General features: G+C 39.5%; 6 protein-coding genes across 6 annotated transcripts; 1 reads left to right on the top strand and 5 right to left on the bottom strand.

The window, feature by feature from the left end:
- Positions 1 to 373: 373 nt before the first annotated feature.
- Positions 374 to 676, bottom strand: ATC70_010541 (Protein translocase SEC61 complex gamma subunit; the record flags this gene model as incomplete). The annotated part of the gene is made up of 1 exon (XM_064829754.1): positions 374 to 676. The coding sequence occupies one exon, from the start codon at positions 674 to 676 to the stop codon at positions 374 to 376; it is 303 nt and encodes a 100-aa protein (XP_064682256.1).
- A 31-nt stretch (positions 677 to 707) lies between these two features.
- ARL8B_2 (ADP-ribosylation factor-like protein 8B) lies at positions 708 to 1,139 on the bottom strand (the record flags this gene model as incomplete). The annotated part of the gene is made up of 1 exon (XM_064829753.1): positions 708 to 1,139. The coding sequence occupies one exon, from the start codon at positions 1,137 to 1,139 to the stop codon at positions 708 to 710; it is 432 nt and encodes a 143-aa protein (XP_064682255.1).
- A 7,355-nt stretch (positions 1,140 to 8,494) lies between these two features.
- On the bottom strand, positions 8,495 to 9,917 carry ATC70_010539 (uncharacterized protein; the record flags this gene model as incomplete). The annotated part of the gene is made up of 4 exons (XM_064829752.1): positions 8,495 to 9,300; positions 9,356 to 9,465; positions 9,522 to 9,645; positions 9,701 to 9,917. The coding sequence occupies 4 exons, from the start codon at positions 9,915 to 9,917 to the stop codon at positions 8,495 to 8,497; spliced, it is 1,257 nt and encodes a 418-aa protein (XP_064682254.1).
- Positions 9,918 to 10,216: 299 nt separating this feature from the next.
- Positions 10,217 to 11,956, bottom strand: ATC70_010538 (uncharacterized protein; the record flags this gene model as incomplete). The annotated part of the gene is made up of 4 exons (XM_064829751.1): positions 10,217 to 11,437; positions 11,498 to 11,643; positions 11,694 to 11,804; positions 11,866 to 11,956. The coding sequence occupies 4 exons, from the start codon at positions 11,954 to 11,956 to the stop codon at positions 10,217 to 10,219; spliced, it is 1,569 nt and encodes a 522-aa protein (XP_064682253.1).
- Positions 11,957 to 15,243: 3,287 nt separating this feature from the next.
- Positions 15,244 to 18,279, top strand: ATC70_010537 (uncharacterized protein; the record flags this gene model as incomplete). Its single annotated transcript, XM_064829750.1, has 8 exons — positions 15,244 to 15,250; positions 15,314 to 15,468; positions 15,528 to 15,726; positions 15,787 to 15,950; positions 16,014 to 16,122; positions 16,183 to 16,479; positions 16,541 to 16,585; positions 16,640 to 18,279. The coding sequence occupies 8 exons, from the start codon at positions 15,244 to 15,246 to the stop codon at positions 18,277 to 18,279; spliced, it is 2,616 nt and encodes an 871-aa protein (XP_064682252.1).
- Positions 18,280 to 18,369: 90 nt separating this feature from the next.
- Positions 18,370 to 19,455, bottom strand: ATC70_010536 (uncharacterized protein; the record flags this gene model as incomplete). Its single annotated transcript, XM_064829749.1, has 3 exons — positions 18,370 to 18,900; positions 18,953 to 19,129; positions 19,261 to 19,455. 3 exons carry the CDS (start codon positions 19,453 to 19,455, stop codon positions 18,370 to 18,372), a joined length of 903 nt encoding a protein of 300 aa, XP_064682251.1.
- Positions 19,456 to 19,669: the final 214 nt, after the last annotated feature.

Genomic DNA, 19,669 nt, shown 5'->3' with positions numbered 1-19,669 from the left:
TTGGCTATCAGATGATATATTATGCACTTTATTCACGTAATTAGAAAAAGAATGGTAGCCACATGAAAAGTGAAAAGTCGAATTTATTAAATTATATAAAAAAGCTCAATATTTAGTTGGACCACCTTTACTCTTGATAACCGCTTTGATTCGGCGTGGCATGCTGCCTATGTATTTAAGACAGTCTTCTTTTGTGAATTTATACCATTCCTGTTCAATTCTGTCTTCTAGCTCAGAAAGGCTGGTGGCCCTAGTAGGGTACTTGTTCAAACGACGTTTTAGTTGATGCCAGACATGTTCAATGGGGTTTAGGTCAGGGCTTTGGGGAGGGCCAATCAAGGACACTTTGCACAGAGAATCCGTGATGCGTGAACTATTTTTTAATGGGACCAGAAGTATGTGGTCTTGCGTTATCTTGCTGGAATCTAAACGTTTTCTTGTCCAGCCCATAGTACTCGATAGTGTCTAGCAAAGATGAGTCCAGAATTTCAGCATAAACTTCTGAGTTAATAGTTCCTTCGGTAATGGTGGAGCCATAGCTGGGTCCCTCCGCTGTTATCATGCCCCAGAAAACAACGCCACCACCATCTCCCTGAACTTGAGCCTCAGTTTGATGAGGCATCAACTCAGTGGGCCTGTCAGTCCAGTAGAAAGATTCGCCGTCAGATCCCCACATGTTGACCCTGGTTTCATCGAAAAATCCCCATTTACGCCAATCGTCCGCAGTCAAATGTCGATGTCTCTTGGCCCACACAAGACGCTTTTTTCCGGTTCTCCGCAGACACGAAATTGGTCTTTATCTTTCTTTTAGCCTTGAACCCTTTGCGCTTGAGTATATACTGTATATTCCTCAAAGTCATCTGAACTCCCATATGAGCAAGGTAGCACTGCACACCCTTGGGGCCGTCTAAATTACCACTGCGGAGATTCCTCTCAATGTAGTTCATATTCTGCGTAGTGATTTTGCTGCGTCTTCCAGGTTTGGCATGTTTTGAATGACCAAGAAACTTCTTCCTATAGCGAGAAAGTACACTGACGGACAAATCTGGGAAGATTTTTTGAATGGCACGGAGGGAACAACCTTGGTTGAAAAGAGCGTTGACAGATCCTTGAACCTCCTGAGGAATGGGACGTGTCATGTTAAAAAAAAGTGATGAAGTAAAGATGGTAAAATATAATGAGGGAAAAGACCAAAATCTCAGGCTTCTTTATACTTTTTTAAGCATTCCTCGGATAACTAACATTTTAAACATAACTGTTATAAAGAATTACGGCTCTCGGATTATTTTCGTGGAATGTATACAAACAATAAGGTCATCAAGCGATATTTCCAATTTTACAAAATCGAAATTTTTTACTTCACGTCAGTTGCACTAGCTCAATATCTACTGTATCAATCATTTTAGTAGCTCATTTTGTGGCCAAAAACCCAAGCTTTCGTAGTCTTACTTTAGTTTTCAAATTGGAAAAAATTGACAGAGCTGTAAGTGTAAAACTACGAATTGGCAAAACACTGGAACGTTTTTTTCGCGCACTGTATTTATACTAAGTTCTGAATGCCAAAGTAGCAATTTATCTTTTACAACGCTTATCACATCTGGTGAACCTCAGTATTTAGATAGCTGAGATGCACTTCAATTATCATAGCTTGTCCATGTTGCTGCACAACATAGACATATCTACCCAACAAGAATACCTTAATTTTTATAATAGACAGTTGTAGCCCTTCTGGCACAACACTCTCGACTTACACGGATTGGTCAAGATGCTTGTTAGGTGAGCAGGGCACTTTCGATGGCCCTACACAACAGAGAAGCCACTGTATATCTGGCCGTAAAGTTAGACTTAAAGTCTATTCACAATGTTAGGCAATTATAACTGAGGAAGATGGCCGATACGAGGCAGGCTGATTTGATATCAGCACGATTAGGAAGATAAAACAACAAAGTTTTGTGTTAAAGTCGAGCGAAAAGAGTTTCATGATAGCTGCAAATCCTGCGATACAAGAATCAGCATCAACAAAGTTTAGAGAAATCAAATTTAAATAGTTTCCAGAAACTACACTGCCGAAGTGGTCATCCCCCCAAATTATAAACAAAAACAATCGCTCAAGGCTAACCATTATTGTTGTATTCACACATCTAACTGTTCCTAAATCACAATATCGTAGATTGAATTCAGTAATAAACTATGCACATATGGAACATATGTAAATAAACTGTATCAACATGTAAACGATAGCCATGATATTCACATAAGCTAAGTTTTAGTAAGCTATTCTCTATATGTCAAAAGATAGCAGATAAGGAATGTAAGTAATTAACGTTGCCAAGAGCAACTAAAGATATTTAGACTGATTATCTATATCTGAAATAATTACCATTTAGCATAAGTGAGGATTTACACTAAAACTTAGCATGGGAACAGCATTCTAGGCGGGTGTGTAAGCAATCCATAAATCATACATATAGATAGCAGTAGATATTCACTCTTCCCTCTCCTCTTCATCTGATTTTACGAAAATAAACTTATATCCATTCTCACGTACTTTCAGATTTACAACAAAGTACCTATCAACGTCAAGTATCAAGTCAATGTCTTAATTATGTAATTATTACTCATATTTCAGATTACGAATCATTACGTTTACCCATGTTATAAGCATGTCTCAGCACTTATGTCCGCATCTCTTATCAAGTATAAATATCATGCCCCTCCTCCCCTCATTCTTGCTAGTTGTAGATTATCTTGTACATCTTATTTTCACGTACTTCAAGATAATTATTCTCTATTGAATAAAACCTCTTCTGTAACCAAGTTCTCGACATCATCTGTATTTGATCAGCAGCGCACCATCCGATCTAAGATCTAACTGTACTATTGTTTTCCTCCCAAGATTTTGCTATAGGAACATGCTATTGTAAGAGCTCTTGCATTAATGGTATTGAGAAACCTAATTTTGGATGGCCCAAACTTCGAAACCGAAAATAATTTTGTACCTCCTGAGTCTTGGATATCAGGTAGAAGATAGCAAATCATGATGAAAAAATTGAAACATATATTTTGGAAATCAATGATGTACATTGCATATTTGGCGGGTCATTTGATACTGGGAGAATCCTGTACCTAGTATACTGCTGTGTAGTACTAGATTCAAATAATCTGTATAATGTCATTGACGCTCGAGCATTTAAATCACTGCAATCTCACATTTCAAGATAATGATCTGATTTTGTGTAATGCAGAAAATCCCAGTCGCTATAAAGCACTGTAATTTACGTACTTGTTTGGCAACACAGCCTACTACACCTCATTTTTAGGTCAAATTCTGCCCAACTTTAGCCATTTTGAAGCACAAATAACTCATGCAACGGAGAGTTGTGGACACTTGGAATAGCACAACATGCCTCCCCTTGGTCACGCTTTACTCACTGATGCTTTATCTCAAAATTTTTTGGCACATTGCAAATTCATGAAAATCATCGTTTTTTCATGAGTATTAACACGGGAAAATTCTTGAAAATCAAACGATCGCGTATTTCACTCAAAAAAATGAAGACTTTTCCTATGATACATATAAAATTAAATTGATTGTAAAGACGGGATGCAGCACTGAAAACTCTTTTTATGAGATTTTCCTATGTGAAATTTCGACATTTTGGCAAAAAACATGTTTTCATATTTTTGCAAATTGCTCACTATTTTCGGTCTGAAAGCTAAATGTAATCAGCGCCGTTCGATGCGGCTTCTTTAGTTCTTTAAAGGTATATTAGAAAGTTGGGTATGATAACTACAGTTTTCATAGTCGGATTTGGCAAAAACGTTTAAAAGATGTGAGATCAAGTCAAGTTTGAACACGAGAATACCCACTACACAAATTCATATTAAATTGCCGCAATTACAGCTGCCGCGGGAAAAGACTGAGACCAGATTCACTGGCCGTGACGTCGGATAGGGCGCCCTCTTATTCTTCCATACCCTCGTTTTTTTTCCCTTTTTTGCCAAACGCGTTTAGTACCAAACCATGGCTGTTTTGGAAACCGTTTGATTGATAATAACACTCTATCTTCTGATAACACTGTCATGCACTGTTAGAAGTATTTCATACTGCTTCTTTAAAGTGAAATATATTAGATACCATTCGATAACGAGCACTGGAAGGCGTAGAATTAACACTAATTGAATTTGTTTATTAGGTTTTGATGATTCTTTTTGTCTGTTTGACGTGGGTGGTGCTGCTGCCAGTACTTGTCTGCTATCTCTGCTGTCTGCTTCTTTGGTTTATCATGTCTGGTGATTGATTCTTTGGTCTTTGTTTGGTCTCTGGTGTCGTTCATTCTTTGGTTTTTCTATGGTGCTGGTGTTGCTGCCGCTAATCTGGTCTTTCCTGGTCTGCTGTATTTGGTGCATGCTTGTTCTCTGGTCTATCTCTGGTGATTGCCTATACTCTTATGGCCTATCTTTGGTGGTGATAAGTGGTAAGCAACTTCTTTGTTCTTTGTCTGCTCTCTGCTGATGGCGTTCGTTCTTTAGTTTTTCTATAGTGCTGGTATTACTGCTGCTGCTACTACTAATATGGTTTATCCTGGTGTACTGTAACTGTTGTATGCTTGTTCTCTGGTCTATTTCTGGTGATTGCCTCTACTCTTATGGTCTATCTGTGGTGGTGACAAGTGATAAGTAACTTCTTTGGTCTTTGTTTGGTCTTTGCTGATGGTGCTCGTTCTTTAATTTTTCTATAGTGCTGGTGTTGCTGCTGCTGCAGCTACTGCTAATCTGGTCTTTCCTGGTCTGCTGTATTTGGTGCATGCTTGTTCTCTGGTCTATCTCTGGTAATTGCCTATACTCTTCTGGTCTATCTGTGGCTGTGGTAAGTGGTAAGTATCTTCTTTCTTCTGGTCGCAATGATATAAAACTTCTTTGAACGCTTATATTATTGCTTCCTTTCTCGTGAGAATGCATTCATGATGCTTGCCTTGTTGCGCTTTTTTCTTTTTGTTTTTCTTTTGTTGGTAGTGTTTCCTCTGTAGCTTTACATGAAACAATACTAGTCATTATGTTGTATCGCAAACTTATAATACCACTGTTGCTTTTGCAGTTGTGCGTATTCGTGTCATCATGTTGCTCTACATCCGACTATTACTACCATGCGCGTTGCTCATGTATGCATTTTTCTTGCAACAGCAACGAGCTTTTTTTTTTGAACATCTTTGATGTTGTGTTTGCTATGCTTTTCTTTGACCCACTTTGTGTGAGTGTCTCTTTTTTGCCTACATACTACTATACTCTTATAGTATTATGTTCTTTTCTTTACTTTCTTTTATTATTATTATGTTTCTTTGAAGCATACCTTTTTTTACGTTGTGTGGATGTGCCTATCCCTGAAGCTCAACAAGACATTATCCGAGGCTAGGAGGTAGATAGGCCGCCTCCACTTGGTTGTCACTACTTACTTTAGTGATGATTGAGAGTCTCAACGCCTGAATTTAAAGCTACGTGGTGTAAGTAAGGCATGCTCTAGCACCTGGGGGAAATTTGATGATAGCAGCGGCTATATTGCTATTATAGCGGCGCTTAAAATTTTGCCTCACATCAAAACAGGGGGAAACCCTCGCAAATTTTTTTTTAAATCAGCGGAGTTTTCCGACAATCTGATTGGCTAAGAGGTTGGAACAACGAAGGGTTACAACTAGTTGATTTCCTTTTGACCTGTCATGTATTATAATTTCATGTTTGCAATAAAAATGTATTCAAATATTGATACAATTTAAATCCTGCATTATTCAAAAGTAAGATAAGGTGCAATTATTGAATTCATCATCCATTAAACAATTTCATGTGAGAAATGTCTTTTAAATTTGTCAGATACGAAAGTAATATAGGAGGCGGTATCACTTTAGCACAGCGTTGCTTACTTTGTTGTTACAACAGTATTATTCTGGCTATCCTGCCACTAAACAATCGTTCTTGTTGTAGTAAAAACGGTGGGAAAAGCAGGTAGAATACTGTTAAAATCCTTCTTTATTTGAAATTAGGATAATGTGCAATAAAATGTATATTCTACGTCTCTATTTATATTATTCGGTTTATATCTCTTATCTGGCAGCAGTTTAGTAGTTGCCAGTGATTCCATTACTTTATATATTTTTGTTGGGTTATTTAGTTGTTGATCTGATGGATCAAGAACGGTATTTCAATATATGGTTTTTGAATCATGCGTAAAGAATAGATCCTTATTGTTGAGCATGTATCCTTTTTAGGTATATTTATGTTACAACACATTGCAATACCCTTGACATTTACTTTAGTATCTGTCATTTCTTATTTTTAGAGAATTTAACCCTTTCTATCACCATGTTAATACTATTATTATGTATGCTTATTTGCTGATGGTAGCATGGTTTGATTGAGATGACATTTATTTTGGGCTTTGTTTATGATGGGAATCTAGTCTAGTTCACTTCAAAGGTATAGGCTGTAGATGGCACGACGGACATGGATGATGCTATAGACTTATATACTTGTATTCCGACATTGACTACGAATGGTTGCCATATTTGGATAAGCACCAAGATTAATGAAATAATATGAATTTGCTGCATCAGGTGTTCACTTCACGATCTACACTATAAGACACATGCTTATAACAGTGACACTAGATAAAGCTACATTATGTACTACAAACTTGTACTACTATCATGAAATTAAAATACTTTGTAGAATAATGATATTGAGTCAACTTTTAAGTAGGAACCTGGTATTGAAAACGCCTGTTTCATGAAATAATCAACATTGGAGATGCTATTTTTAAGCGAGGGAATATACATGCATTAATTTGGGAGCCTTATTATAATTGAGCAAGACAAGCTACAGTTGTCTAGCCTTGACAACAAGATTTTTCAACATATCAAGTATCTATTGATAACTTGAAACCAGCAAGTTAATATGGCCCTTTTCGTTCGCTCCGATTTTTAAAATGCTCGGTCAAATTCATCCTTGTGTCGTGTACACATACAGAAGGCCAATGGAGCTTCAATTTCTATTGCTCTGAATGATGATCCATGGGATTCCGAAATATATCGACCTTAACATTTCGCGTTTCTTGATAGTAACCATCCCTTCAAACTTATATGAAACTTATAGAGAATTTAAAGGAAAATACAATGGTATTCATATCAAGTCTCTGGTGTAAATTGTTCGCCTGATATTTGATACGATTTTTTTTGCGATTTTTTGACTGTTTTCAAAAGATTAATCGGTATTTGTCTTCAAAACACTTTGTTAAGCATTACTAAGCATTGTAGATCAAAAAAGTTCCTATCGAATGAGCTATTGCTTAAGGCTCTGGCATAACTCTACCATGAAATATTTACAATCTTGTCCTGACCAAAAAATCGTCGCCAGATTTTTTGCTTGCTATCACAAGCAGATTTTGAACAAAAATCGATGATTTTGCATAATACCCTTTTTTGGCCATATCTCGACAAATACTCACCGGATTTGCACAAGACAAAAACCATTCTACAGTTCTAAAGCAAATCTAACATATTGTGAGGGTTTTAGGTATCAAATGTTTCTTCCCTTCTTGAAATCACTCAAAACCTTATAAGAGACGATTTGCCGGACCCACTGTTGGTGTAATTGGCTTTGACAAGAAGTACAGCTTGGAAATCATGGCCATCGAAATCCCTGGCTCTCCAAGCAAAGTGCATCAAACTCATAGTCTAGAATATTACGTTCAAGAACAAGATTGACGAGAATCCTGCGATGTACAAACGTTTTTGTGGGTTCCCAGATTTGTAATTTTTGGTCAATCGAAAATTGATTTTGAATTCGAAACAAATAGCTGGCATTGTGTGGAATTCTCAAAGAGACACAGAGATTGATAGCATGTGCTATCGTGGAGGATCAGTAAGCGTTTCATTTCTTAGGGAAAGGTAGGACTTACCACAGATTGTAGCAACATCCCAAACTTGTACGATTGCAACTTACAATTGATGTTAGAAAGCCATCTTGAAGGCGTTTAGAAAAGAGAAGGATTGGCAATAATCACATCAATATCACCTCCAATTGACATCAAGTATCTCTATGTTTGGTCAACTAGCAAGTCCTCCTCGTGCCCAATACTGTTCTGGTTCTATCAAAAGCTCTAATTGGCATTGAAGGCACCACCATTCTGTATAACTTGCAGTGGAAGCACAATGTCATGAAAAATACTCTATCTACAGATTTTCGGTAATACAGATCTAATAAAAATTTTCTACCGAGATAACTTCAGCTACGGGTTTTCATTGTCCCCCTTTAATCTGGAATGGCATTAGAGATTAAAGCAAATTTTATTGGCTTTCAGCTGCTAAATCAATCAAGGACCTAAAAATATGATTTGACCTTCAAAACTATAGTGTATACTTTTATACATACGAGATTTATTATTTAAGAGAAAATACAATAAGGAATTTAAAGAGGGAATGTTTACAATGTGTTGTCATTTGTTCTAATTAGCAAAGGCAGGAATTCCAGTAATAGCCTTACCAAGAATCAAAGCATGAACATCGTGAGTACCTTCATAAGTATTTACAGCCTCTAAATTGGCAGCATGACGGATGATATGGTATTCGTCAGAGATACCGTTACCGCCCAACATATCACGACATTCACGAGCAATGGCGAGAGCCTTACCGCAAGAGTTACGCTTGATCATGGAAATCATTTCAGGGGCAAGCTCACCGCTATCCTTAAGACGGCCAACTTGAACACATGCTTGCAATCCCAAGGCGATTTCCGTGTTGGCATCAGCCAACTTCTTTTGGATCAATTGATTAGCAGCCAAGGGGCGGCCGAATTGCTTGCGATCCAATGTGTAAGTACGAGCTTGCTCCAAACAAGCTTCAGCAGCACCAAGAGCACCCCAAGCAATACCATAACGAGCGTTGTTGAGACAACCAAATGGTCCACCGAGACCCTTTGCATTAGGCAGCATGTTTTCAACAGGGATCTCAACATTGTCCATCATGATCATACCAGTGATCGAAGCTCTCAATGAGAATTTACCCTTAATAGCAGGAGCATCTAATCCAGCCATACCCTTCTCGAGGATGAAACCACGAATAGCACCTCCTTCATCCAAGTTCTTGGCCCAAACAACAAATACATCAGCAATGGGAGAGTTGGTGATCCAGGTCTTTGAGCCATTGATCACATAGTGTCCGTTCACCTTCTTTGCGGTGGTTTCCATGCTGCTGGGATCAGAACCATGGTTAGGTTCAGTCAAGCCAAAACAACCAACAATTTCACCCTTGGCTACCAAAGAAACAAGATAAATACTCAAGCTCGAGTACAGCAATGACCTACATACCTAAACGAGGGAGATACTTGTCCTTTTGAGCATCAGTACCATAAGCATAGATGGGATGCATGACCAGAGAAGATTGGACTGACATTGCAGATCTGTATCCAGAGTCGACACTGTAGCGTTTCATGTTAGTATCTATGGACGTATGCTGTAAAAGAGTCAAACTCACTTTTCAACTTCGCGAGCAGTTAAACCATAAGCAACAGATGAAACACCAGCGCAACCATAACCATCAATAGTGGAACCCAAAAAACCAAGTTCACCCATCTCTGACATGATCTCACGGTCGAATTCTAATCGAATCACTAAATAATCGCCCATGTTTCATAAGCAAACAGCACAACTTACTCTCATTACGATAGGCATCAATAACTCTGGGCAAGAGACGTTCCTGACAATAACTTCTGGCGGCATCACGAACAAAGATCTCGTCTTCGGTCAACAGCTTTTCAAGGTTCAAAGGGTCTTCCCAGTTGTATTTAACAAAGGCCTTGGAGGCCATGGTTCTAGAAACCATGCGAGGGGCAACAATGGCCTTTGTGCGAAAAAATTGACGAGCCAACATTTTGGATGAACAAAAAGGAAGAAAGAGAGAGAGAAAGAGAGAGTAAAAGAATAATGAACCGAGAAAACCGCAGGAAAATGAGGGGGTCCACTTTTATATAAACGTTTGTGGGGACGCATTACACACATTCAAACACAATTACAAACCACTCCCACTCTCACATAGCATTTTTGACGGGTTTATTAAAGTTCACTAATTCCCACCATCCAAATGTTGACTAATAAAGAGGTGTCCGGTACGGTAATAATCGGACGCTTGCAAATGAATGAAAAGATTTCCCGTAAACGAAAATGATGGACTCAAGGTGTCTGTAGATTGTTCTTGACTGAGTAGTGTGGATCATGTCCTTCCCACTGATCTTGCTGCTGCTGCTGTTGCTGCTGTTGCTGAGGACTGTGCTTATGGCTATTCCAACCGACGTGATGTCTGTTCTGATGTCGTTTTTGCTGTGCATGTTGACCATATTTATAGTAATGCTGATGTTGAGATGAAGAGGAATGGTACCTATAGTTGTTTCGATGTTGATTTGTGTTACTCTTATCATACCGTTTCCTTTGATAGCCTTGATGAGTGTGTAACGGTGGCGAGGGAGTGGTTGAGATGGGGGCCAGTTCTTTCATCAGGTCATCCATAACAAAGACATCATCTTGTTGATCTCCAATGCTGTTTGTGTGATTTGATGGTGATTTCGACTTGTAAGAGACATGACGAGATGGCCTTTTGTATGATTCATTACTACGCTCTCTGGTATGGTATTTCTTTTGACGAGGTTGCTGCGAATGATGCTGTTGTGGGATATGTTTCTGTTGCTGTTGCTTTTGCTGCTGATGCTGATATTTAGGTGGCGAAGGTATCATTCGCGAGTAAGGATGTGGGGTAACTAATTTTGAAAACGGGCCGGCTTCATTACAGCCTCGCAAGAGTCTACGTAGATAATCATAGTCAGGGCGATCGTTGAAGCGAAGTCTTCGAGTGTAATCAATGAAATCCATGATGCCATGAGGTAGGCCGAGACACATGTCTTCTAGTAAGATTTCTTCTTTGATTTCCTTCAAGCGATCCCATCCTACTTTTGAGCTTCGAGCAGTTACACCAGACCATGGTAACTCGCCCGCTAAAAGCAGATCTAAGAGCAAGTATCCCAAGCTTTCCATGTCGTCTCTCCTTGAATGTGTGCGGCCACGATGAACATTCAAGGAAGCATAGCGAGCAGTACCCGTCTTGAACTTGATGGGCTTTTTGCACTCAGGATAAGGCTTCTTTGTTTTAGGGTTTCTCCACCAAGTAGCTAGACCAAAGTCAACTGCATAAAGAGATGTTTGTTTTCCCCAGTTATTGAGTACGGTTCTACATGAAGGAGGGGAAGGAGGTGGGCTATTTTCTGGATCATTAGTGGCATAAGAAGGCCAGTTCATTTCAATGTTATCGCCTAGGATACAAGAGGCAGGGAATAAAAAGTTCTCGGGCTTAATGTCTCTGTAGACGATGCCTCTATCATGCATGTGCTCCAAGCATGAGATCTAGAATATCTCAAAATTTAATGAAAAAGAACTCTCCCCAAACCAGCCGATTGTTATTACCAATTGACAGCCCAAATCAATAACAATATCCAGAGGTATATCTCTTACAGTTGTCTGAAGATCTTTGAGGCTTGAGCCTAGCAGATCAATGACAATACAATCAAAGCCATCATGTGGGCCATACCAATGACATGTTGGTATACAAGCTATTCAAATGTTAGGTTCAATGTAACACCAATGACAGGAAAAAACTTACGACCACCTGCTAGAACATCATACATAACACTTTCGTGATGTAGCTGAGGGCATTCTAGCTCCAGTGACTCTCGCTTAATTGCGTAGAAACGGTTCGAATCAATGTCCTTGACTTTAGTTTTCATAAATTAAGTTTACAATCCAATCAAAAATTAATTAATGCAAAATATTACCTTTGAAGACTTCTCCGAAGGATCCTTCGCCAATCTTGGACAAAACTAGCCATTGACCACCTACAATGACATCTTTTGAAGGATATTCCATCGAAAATGAACAGCTTGTTGTTTGCAAATGTTAACAATAAAAAAAGAAGAAGAAGAAAATAGAAAAATCAATAGATAATAAAAATGAGGAAAATCGTAAAATTGGGAAAAAAAAAAAAAAAAAAAAAAAAAAGGTAGGGATTATTTCTTCTCGAACAGTTGTAATGGTTTGGTATTTAAGATGCTTCTTTGGAGAGGATAAAATGTGCCAAAAGAAAAGAGAAAGAGAGTATATCCTTTACTCTCTTACCTTCTCTTTTTTTTTTTCTTTTTTTTGTCTTCTTCTTGTTATCTACTTTCCTTTCTTTTTCTTTTTTCTTCCTTTTTTTTGCTATGAAGAAATGTGTTGACTACAAAACCAAGTAGATGAGAGGGTGCGTTGATGGGAGCCTTATTTTGACTTGATGTGCTGCTTTCTTTGATTTGAACTGATTATAAATAGAGCTCTTGATGTGGAGAAGGGCCCTGGTTTATACAATGAGATTTGAAACTGGATGTGCTGGGTACTCTTGATGCGTTTATTGAGCAAAAGAGTAAAAAAGAAAGACAGAGAAAGGGAGAAGAAGAAAAAAAAAAAGGTGGGAAGATATTTCGAAAAAACCTGGCCTCTTTTGGGCCATTCTCTTTTGGTTTTGTGTGCTTGAGAGTATCCAGTTGATGTGTCGTCATCGTTCCAATGCCATATCAAATTACATTTCGAAAAGGCTCATAATACAAGATGGGCGCATGTAATACGGTAGGTAGATCTCTCCAGGAGTCTATCACTGGGAGATGCTCAACATTTGTTAGAAATTTTATACTGATGAAACGCAGGGGCAAGAAAAAAAGTCTTGGTTCTATCATGTCAAATCAAACTAAATTACATTTGGAAGACAATTAAATAATGTACCTCACCTGCACACTCACACAAGCTTTTCGTACATGCTATTTGTATTTTACGCCTCTATTTATCTTTATAACAATCCCCTTTCGTCCACCTTGAGGTCTTTTGACAAAAATGCTACAATCATGTGCTTTTTAATCATGCATCTAATGAGTAAATGAAACTCAATGGCTTTCTCATTGGAGCAGACAGCGTCGTACTCTACAGATCAAACCATCATCAATGCTGTAAATATATCAGAAAAGCCCTTTTAGGTCAATTGAAATATGGGTCCATTGACTTTTATCCGGGAGCATGCACAGCACCTAAATCAGTGAGCTTTTTCTCTTCGGCTCTATCTATAAACATGAATAGCAGAGCATTTCGTTTTGATTTTATCTACATGGCTTCCTATTGAAGGTTTCTGTGCCTTACTCTGAATGTCAAGCGTTTGAAACCCTTCAACAACACTGATTAACATTTCCACAAAATGTTTGGCATTAGGCCCTTTTTACCAATTAGTAATCCTCTGCTTGTACATTTAATACATGTGGCAAACTTTAAGAAGGCTTGCGTGGCCACTAAGCAAACCTGACTATTCTCTGATTTCTGCTGATTCTCTTCTTCTTCAAGGATTCATGATCATATCATTCGTAATGTGGTGAAAAGAGATTGCATCAACAATTGAATGAAACAGCAAGAGCTCCCATGTATTAATTTACATGACACATGATCCGGAGAATAGGACGGTTGAACGCATTCCTGCTACAAACTACTGTAAATCATCCTTTTTCAAAAGAACTTTGTAAATAGTCTGTATATCTGGATCTGTAAGCTCCAGACTAGGAACGGTTGCGGCCAAAAAGCAAGAGCTATAGTCTGATTATAGTCTTGCAATTAGCTTCACAATATTGACTACTCATTGAGTTTGGTTACAGCGTTACTATCGCATAAAATGCCCTCTTTAATACAGCCAAAACGGCTACAACAGCATTGATAGCAGTTTAAGGCACGGTGAAAGCCCTCTTTTAAAAAGTACTTTAGGATGATTCCCATCAATCAAGATTACAAAAAACTACATTTATTTGTAGCACATTATCTACGCTATGATTTGGTGCTAGCTACTATGCAACCTGCCGTTACTAGCGTTTGATGTGGTGATTGTATTCATGGATGCGAGCACGATTTACCACTAGTGTAATAGAGGCTAATTCACGCTCCGCTGTGGCCAGTAGGTTTTTTGATCAAATCGTCAAATTTGCGATGGATTTGACAAAAAAAAACTTTTGTTGATGAATGCTCGAAAAACAACCTACAAAATCTACATAGAGTACTAATAGTTTCAAGTAATTCCTTGGATTCTCTATCGAATGGTGATAATAACTCATTTATTTTTCACTAAAAAATTTCAGAAATTGTCGTAATCAAAAGACGCTTATTTAGTCGGAAAATCTATTTTTGTATTAGGCAGTATCCAAAATAGTAATTTCATGCGATAAATCGAGCTTCTAGGGTCTTTTTTTTACTATAGCATGTCATAATAAAAAATGTCGTTTTCAGGGCAAAAAACGCGATCGATTGATTTTTGAGGAAATCCATGAGGGATACCTCATGGAAAATGCAAGAATTTGGGTCAATAATTTTGGACCTAAAAAAATTTGAGATATGGCATTACAAAGTAACTATTAATCGTGAGGAATCGTATGGCACTACTCTGACGGTCTAAAACGGTCTCTACGAAGAGATAGAAGCGATCATAGATAGCCAATTTATGCTGCGTTTAGGTGAATAATAGGAGAGCGAGCGTATTTTTTTTATATATATATGATACATCGATTAGTGCATTCAATTGATGGATCTGAAACTTATGACCGGTATCGAGTTGGTATTCCCTTTGTTGTTGAAATGCTGATGAAAAATACGGGTGATCATCGTCAAATATCGCTAAATATTAGCCTATTGATTGAGCTCTGGTAAAACCGGATTAGTTGTATCATAGTCCGAAGGTCCTTGCTGCTTATACAAGAAGTATGCCTTGAGGTTTGGTACAGAAAAGATGCTTGTAGGTTTATTGGATGCTCTTGGATATGGATTCGTGCTAAAGAAATATGGACACCAATGATGTCTAGTAACAAGATTGAGATGAAGACTCGCTACATGAATGTCAATATCAACAAACGGAATGCCAAGCATGTCGTCCGTCTGTTTGGTTTTAATACTCATGGAACCTGCTGTTTGCCTTTTAAGGCACAGTTGATATGAGCTGAAAGGAGTGAATCATGCTTCCTTTCCAAATATTACATCCGGAGTTTTAAGCACTATGATGCTCATAAAAAGACCCACACTACAATGATATTCTTGTTTCTCTTTTCTTCTTTTTTTCTCTTTAAACCTATATCGTTATTGATATCAACACACAATATACAATGTCTGGTAGGTGTATAGAAAGGGTTGGCAGCCTCGAGTGATGTATAGATATGCTCACAGAAAAGACAGCTAAAATAGTCATTGCGCACCACCCTTATGAAGCAACCAGAGACGACGAAATCTCGTTTGTCAAGGACGAAGTTATCAAAGTAACAGATGATTCTGACCCTGACTGGTGGGTTGGTAAGAAGAAGGATGGCTCTTTAGGCTTCTTTCCCAGTAATGTAAGTCATCTGCATTGATGTGAAATTAATAACATTGCTGAACGACAATGATATTATAGTTTGTCACTGTTCGAGACGATAGCAACGCGGGCAATGAAAAGCCAAAGGTTGAGCAAGGCAGCCAAGACGTCATTGACGACACGGAACCTCATCAAGCTGAGGGCGTTGCTGTGGATGATGATACTGCCAATCCTTCTGTGGAGGATGATGTCCATGCCGAGGCACAATCTGAGGAGCCTACTCCAGAAGAAAAGAAAGGTAAATGCAATGCAAAACGGCACTCTCATGAAGATAATATTCATGCTTTGCCGTCTCTAGTTGATCAGGTGATTGGTATGGCGAGAGTGATGGAGGACTATGCATCTCAGGAAGCTGGAGAAATTTCTCTTCCTCGCGGTGGAATCATCAATGTTTATGAAGTCATTGATGACGAATGGTCAAGAGGCGAATTGAATGGCAAGGTTGGCAGATATCCTTCCAAGGTAAAAACAGAACATCCAAACCAAGAATTATGTGCATCCAAAGCTAAATGCTTCAAATGATAGTATGTCGAAGATATCGATATGCCAGGTCGTCCTGATCTCGGCAAGCAATTAAGTGGTGGTTCTGCTGACGGCCCTAGATCACCCCTCAGTGATGAGGATAGCGCTGCTCGTAAGTCGTACAATCTATTTCCATAATTCGGGTTGAAAACTAACCCTACGATCTTCATAGCTAAAGGTGGATTTAAATTGGCTGCTTTTGGTGTCAAGCAAGGTGGTATTGGCAGTTTGTTAGCGGGTGGTTTCCCTGGATTGAAGAAGACTGGAGGTGCACCCAAAAAGACTGAACCTGAGCCTGAACCTGCTGTTGAGACAACGAGAGAGGTTGCTAGCGAGGAACCTAAACCTGCAGCCACATCTGAAGCTACTTCTCCTACTGCCTTCGTCCCTTCAGTGCCCGCCTTCACTGCTTCTGAAGATGTACCTGACAAGAAGCCTGTAGCCGAGGAGAAGAGACAAGAAAAGCCCCGTAAGTTCATCTATCTTGTATGCGTGTCATGGTTCATCTATTAACTATTTTGATTTAACAGTCGGAAAGGCTATTGTGTTGCACCCTTACGATGCTGATAACGAAGGTAGTTGGTATGGCTCAAATTTGGAACGCCATGTGCTCATTCCTATCAATTTAGATGAACTGAGTCTGTTGAGAGGAGAATATGTCGACATTCTCGACCGCAATGCAGATGATGGATGGTGGAAGGGAAAGAACGAAAGAGGAGAATCTGGTGTTTTCCCATCTAACTTTGTCAAGGAGTTGGAACAAGATAGTTTTGCTCCACCAACACCTACTCGATCACGTCGTTCTGTCAATACAGGCAGCGTATCCTCTGCTGCTGAATCCAGCCCCGTGATGGCTAAACCTCCCCAAGTGCCCAGACCTGCCTCTGTACAAACACCCAGTACTACGAGACCTGTAACATTGGGTCAAAGACCTTCATCTGTTCAAACCCCCTCTTCCAACGCTGCACCTTTGGCCACACCTCCAAAGCCATTCACTGCACCTATTTCTCAAACAACCTCTGTTCCCATCACTGAGGAAACCGAGGAAACCGAACAAGCTATCAAGGAAGAGGAACAATACGATGCTGATGAGGAAAAGCCTGCATCTCCTGTTAAATCAGAAGTTGAAGAATCACCTGCTTTCACTCCTGTTGTCGCTGAACGTCAATTGCCAGTCACCATTATTCCAGAGAAGGAGGAGGAAAAGATGGATTCGCCTGTAGTTGTTGAAGAGGATCCTATTTCTGATCAAGAAGAGAAAGAATCCGGTGTAGATGAGGCACCATTCATGAAGGAAGAAGAGAAGGTTGAGCAACTCACTGAGAGCCCTTCCGTAGCCGAGGTTGATGAATCCAACATTTCACCAAAGCAAACAAACAATGGGGATCCCATTTCCGCTCGCGCTGTCTCTGGCAATATTCCCACTGAGATCGAACCCGAAAAGGAGGATTCTGTTGTGGTTGAAGAGGAGCCCGAAGAAGAGTTCAAGGAAGCGTCCGAAGAAGCTACATCTATCATCTCTGACCAAAAACCAATTGTCATTGAGCAAGACAAAGAAGCCGACGCTCCATTTACCGAAAAGAAGGAGGAAGTCGAGACTGACAAGGAAGAGTCTATTGCTAGAGAGGTCAAGGAAGAAGAGGAGGTTCCTGTCGTTGTAGAAGAGGAAAAGAACGAATTCGATACTATACCATCTGGACCCAAGTTATCAGCACCAACTCGTGCTCGTCTTGGAGGCAGAGCACGCAGATCACCACAAGCTCTTCACAGCGAACCCAGTCAAATGGAGACGTTGCAAAAGGAATTGGAAGCTGAGGAAAAGGAAGAAGAGACAAAGAAGCCTGCTGTCCCTGAGAAGCCTGCATCGCCTCCCGCTAAACCCATCAAGCCCATCTTTGCCAAATTCCCTACACCTTTTGCAGCAGGTGCCGCTGATGAGATTTCCAAACGAAACTTGAAACCTACACAAACCCGTCGTTTATGGGATGAGAAGCCAGCGGAAGACAAGCCAGCTTCCACAACCGAGCAAGAGCCAGAGCCTGTGCGTCCTTCTGGGGTGAAGAATATTGCATCTCGCTTCAACTTTAATGGCGGCAATGGGGGCGGCAACGAAGTGCTTGAAACTAAATTGAGGAATCATACCAAGAACGAAATTGAGAAGGTTCGCAAGGAATTTGAATCGTTATTACAAGAGGAACGTGATAAGCGCACTCAACTGGAGACTACAGTTGCTGAATTAATTGAAAAGATCAAATCATTGGAAAATTAGTAGCAGAAAGAAACGTTTTATTTTGAAATGATATATTATTATATATAAAGAAAAAAGCTCAAGGTGAAGAAAGTGAGTGATAGATTTGAGTTAGTTTTTGGGCGCAAGTGATCTTCTGGCAGAATCGTCGTCTTGCTGTTGCTGTTGTTGTCTAGAAGAAGGACTAGCAGGATTGTTTGGCCAGTAGCCATGATGTTGTTGTTGCTGCTGCTGAGCAGGATGAGACATGTATTGAGGTTGTTGTTGCTGCTGGCTGCCATAATAACCAGAGCCTGGCATCTGGCCATAAGGCTGCTGCTGCTGTTGTTGTTGAGGAGATTGTTGCTGTGGTTGCTGAGATTGCTGTTGTTGATGGTATGCTGGACTCATGTAATTGGGATGACCACCATAAGCAGCACTCATGGGAGGCATGACAGGCGCTCCACTGTTTGCGGCAGCACCGTAAGGCTGTTGCTGATAAGGACCACTGCTGTTACCATAGCCGGATGTTCCAGCAGATCCAGATGAAGCCGCAGCAACAGTTGTTTGTGGAACAGGCTCAGTTTTTGCTTCTGTCTTTTTAACTTCTAGTTTCGATTGACTACCACCAGTAGTAGTAGGAGCATATGTGGAATCATTGTCCTGTATTCTATCATTAGCATTCCATCAAATGATACTTGATTACAATGCTTACATTTGAATCACCCTGAACTGCGTCAGGCGCGTTCAAGCAAGCTTGAATAAGATTCTTTCCTTCAGGCTTGGTGACAATAGGTTGAAGCTTGACAGTGGTGAATGTATAGACTAATCCAGTTTCAGAGACTACCAAAAGCAAAACCTGTGTACCTGTCAATGTGCTCAACTCATATGCCTACATATCATGGAAGTTAAGACTTGTATTCATCTATTCAAACTGTGTATTTTCACACACTCTCATTAAAATTTTTTCATAGACATGTAAAAGCCAAGAGAAAAAAGATGTAATGTGGAGCGTTTCCTTACCTTCTTCATGATACCAGCCTTGCGTTTGGAGAAAGTAATGTGTCGACGGTTCTTGTCTTCAATGTATTCAATCTTGATTTTTCTTCTTCCAGAACGTCTCGAGGGTTTAACATCTGATTCTTCTCCCGAGACGTTATCTTCTTCGTTCATATTTTCGATGATGGGCTCATCAGTTGGTAATTGATTTGGATTCATGCTGAACTAGTTTGAGATATTTTTCGTATGTAATCCAATTAGGGAAATATTTGCAAAGTAGCAGAGAGGGTTACCAAATAGAGAAAGCCAAGTTCTTTTTTGTATAGAAGAATATATAAAAGGAAGACTGAAAAGATGTGAGACTCAAAAGTGGAGAAAGGGGGCTTTCTTTTGGTTTAATTGGACCTCTCAGCTTCACGTCATTTACGGCTAA

This window comes from Mucor velutinosus, assembly GCF_035048745.1.
Source record: "Mucor velutinosus strain NIH1002 chromosome Unknown tig00001564, whole genome shotgun sequence".
NCBI lineage: Eukaryota > Fungi > Mucoromycota > Mucoromycetes > Mucorales > Mucoraceae > Mucor > Mucor velutinosus.
The sequence above is the reverse complement of the archived record's forward strand: the minus strand, read 5'-3'. Positions and strand labels throughout refer to the sequence as shown.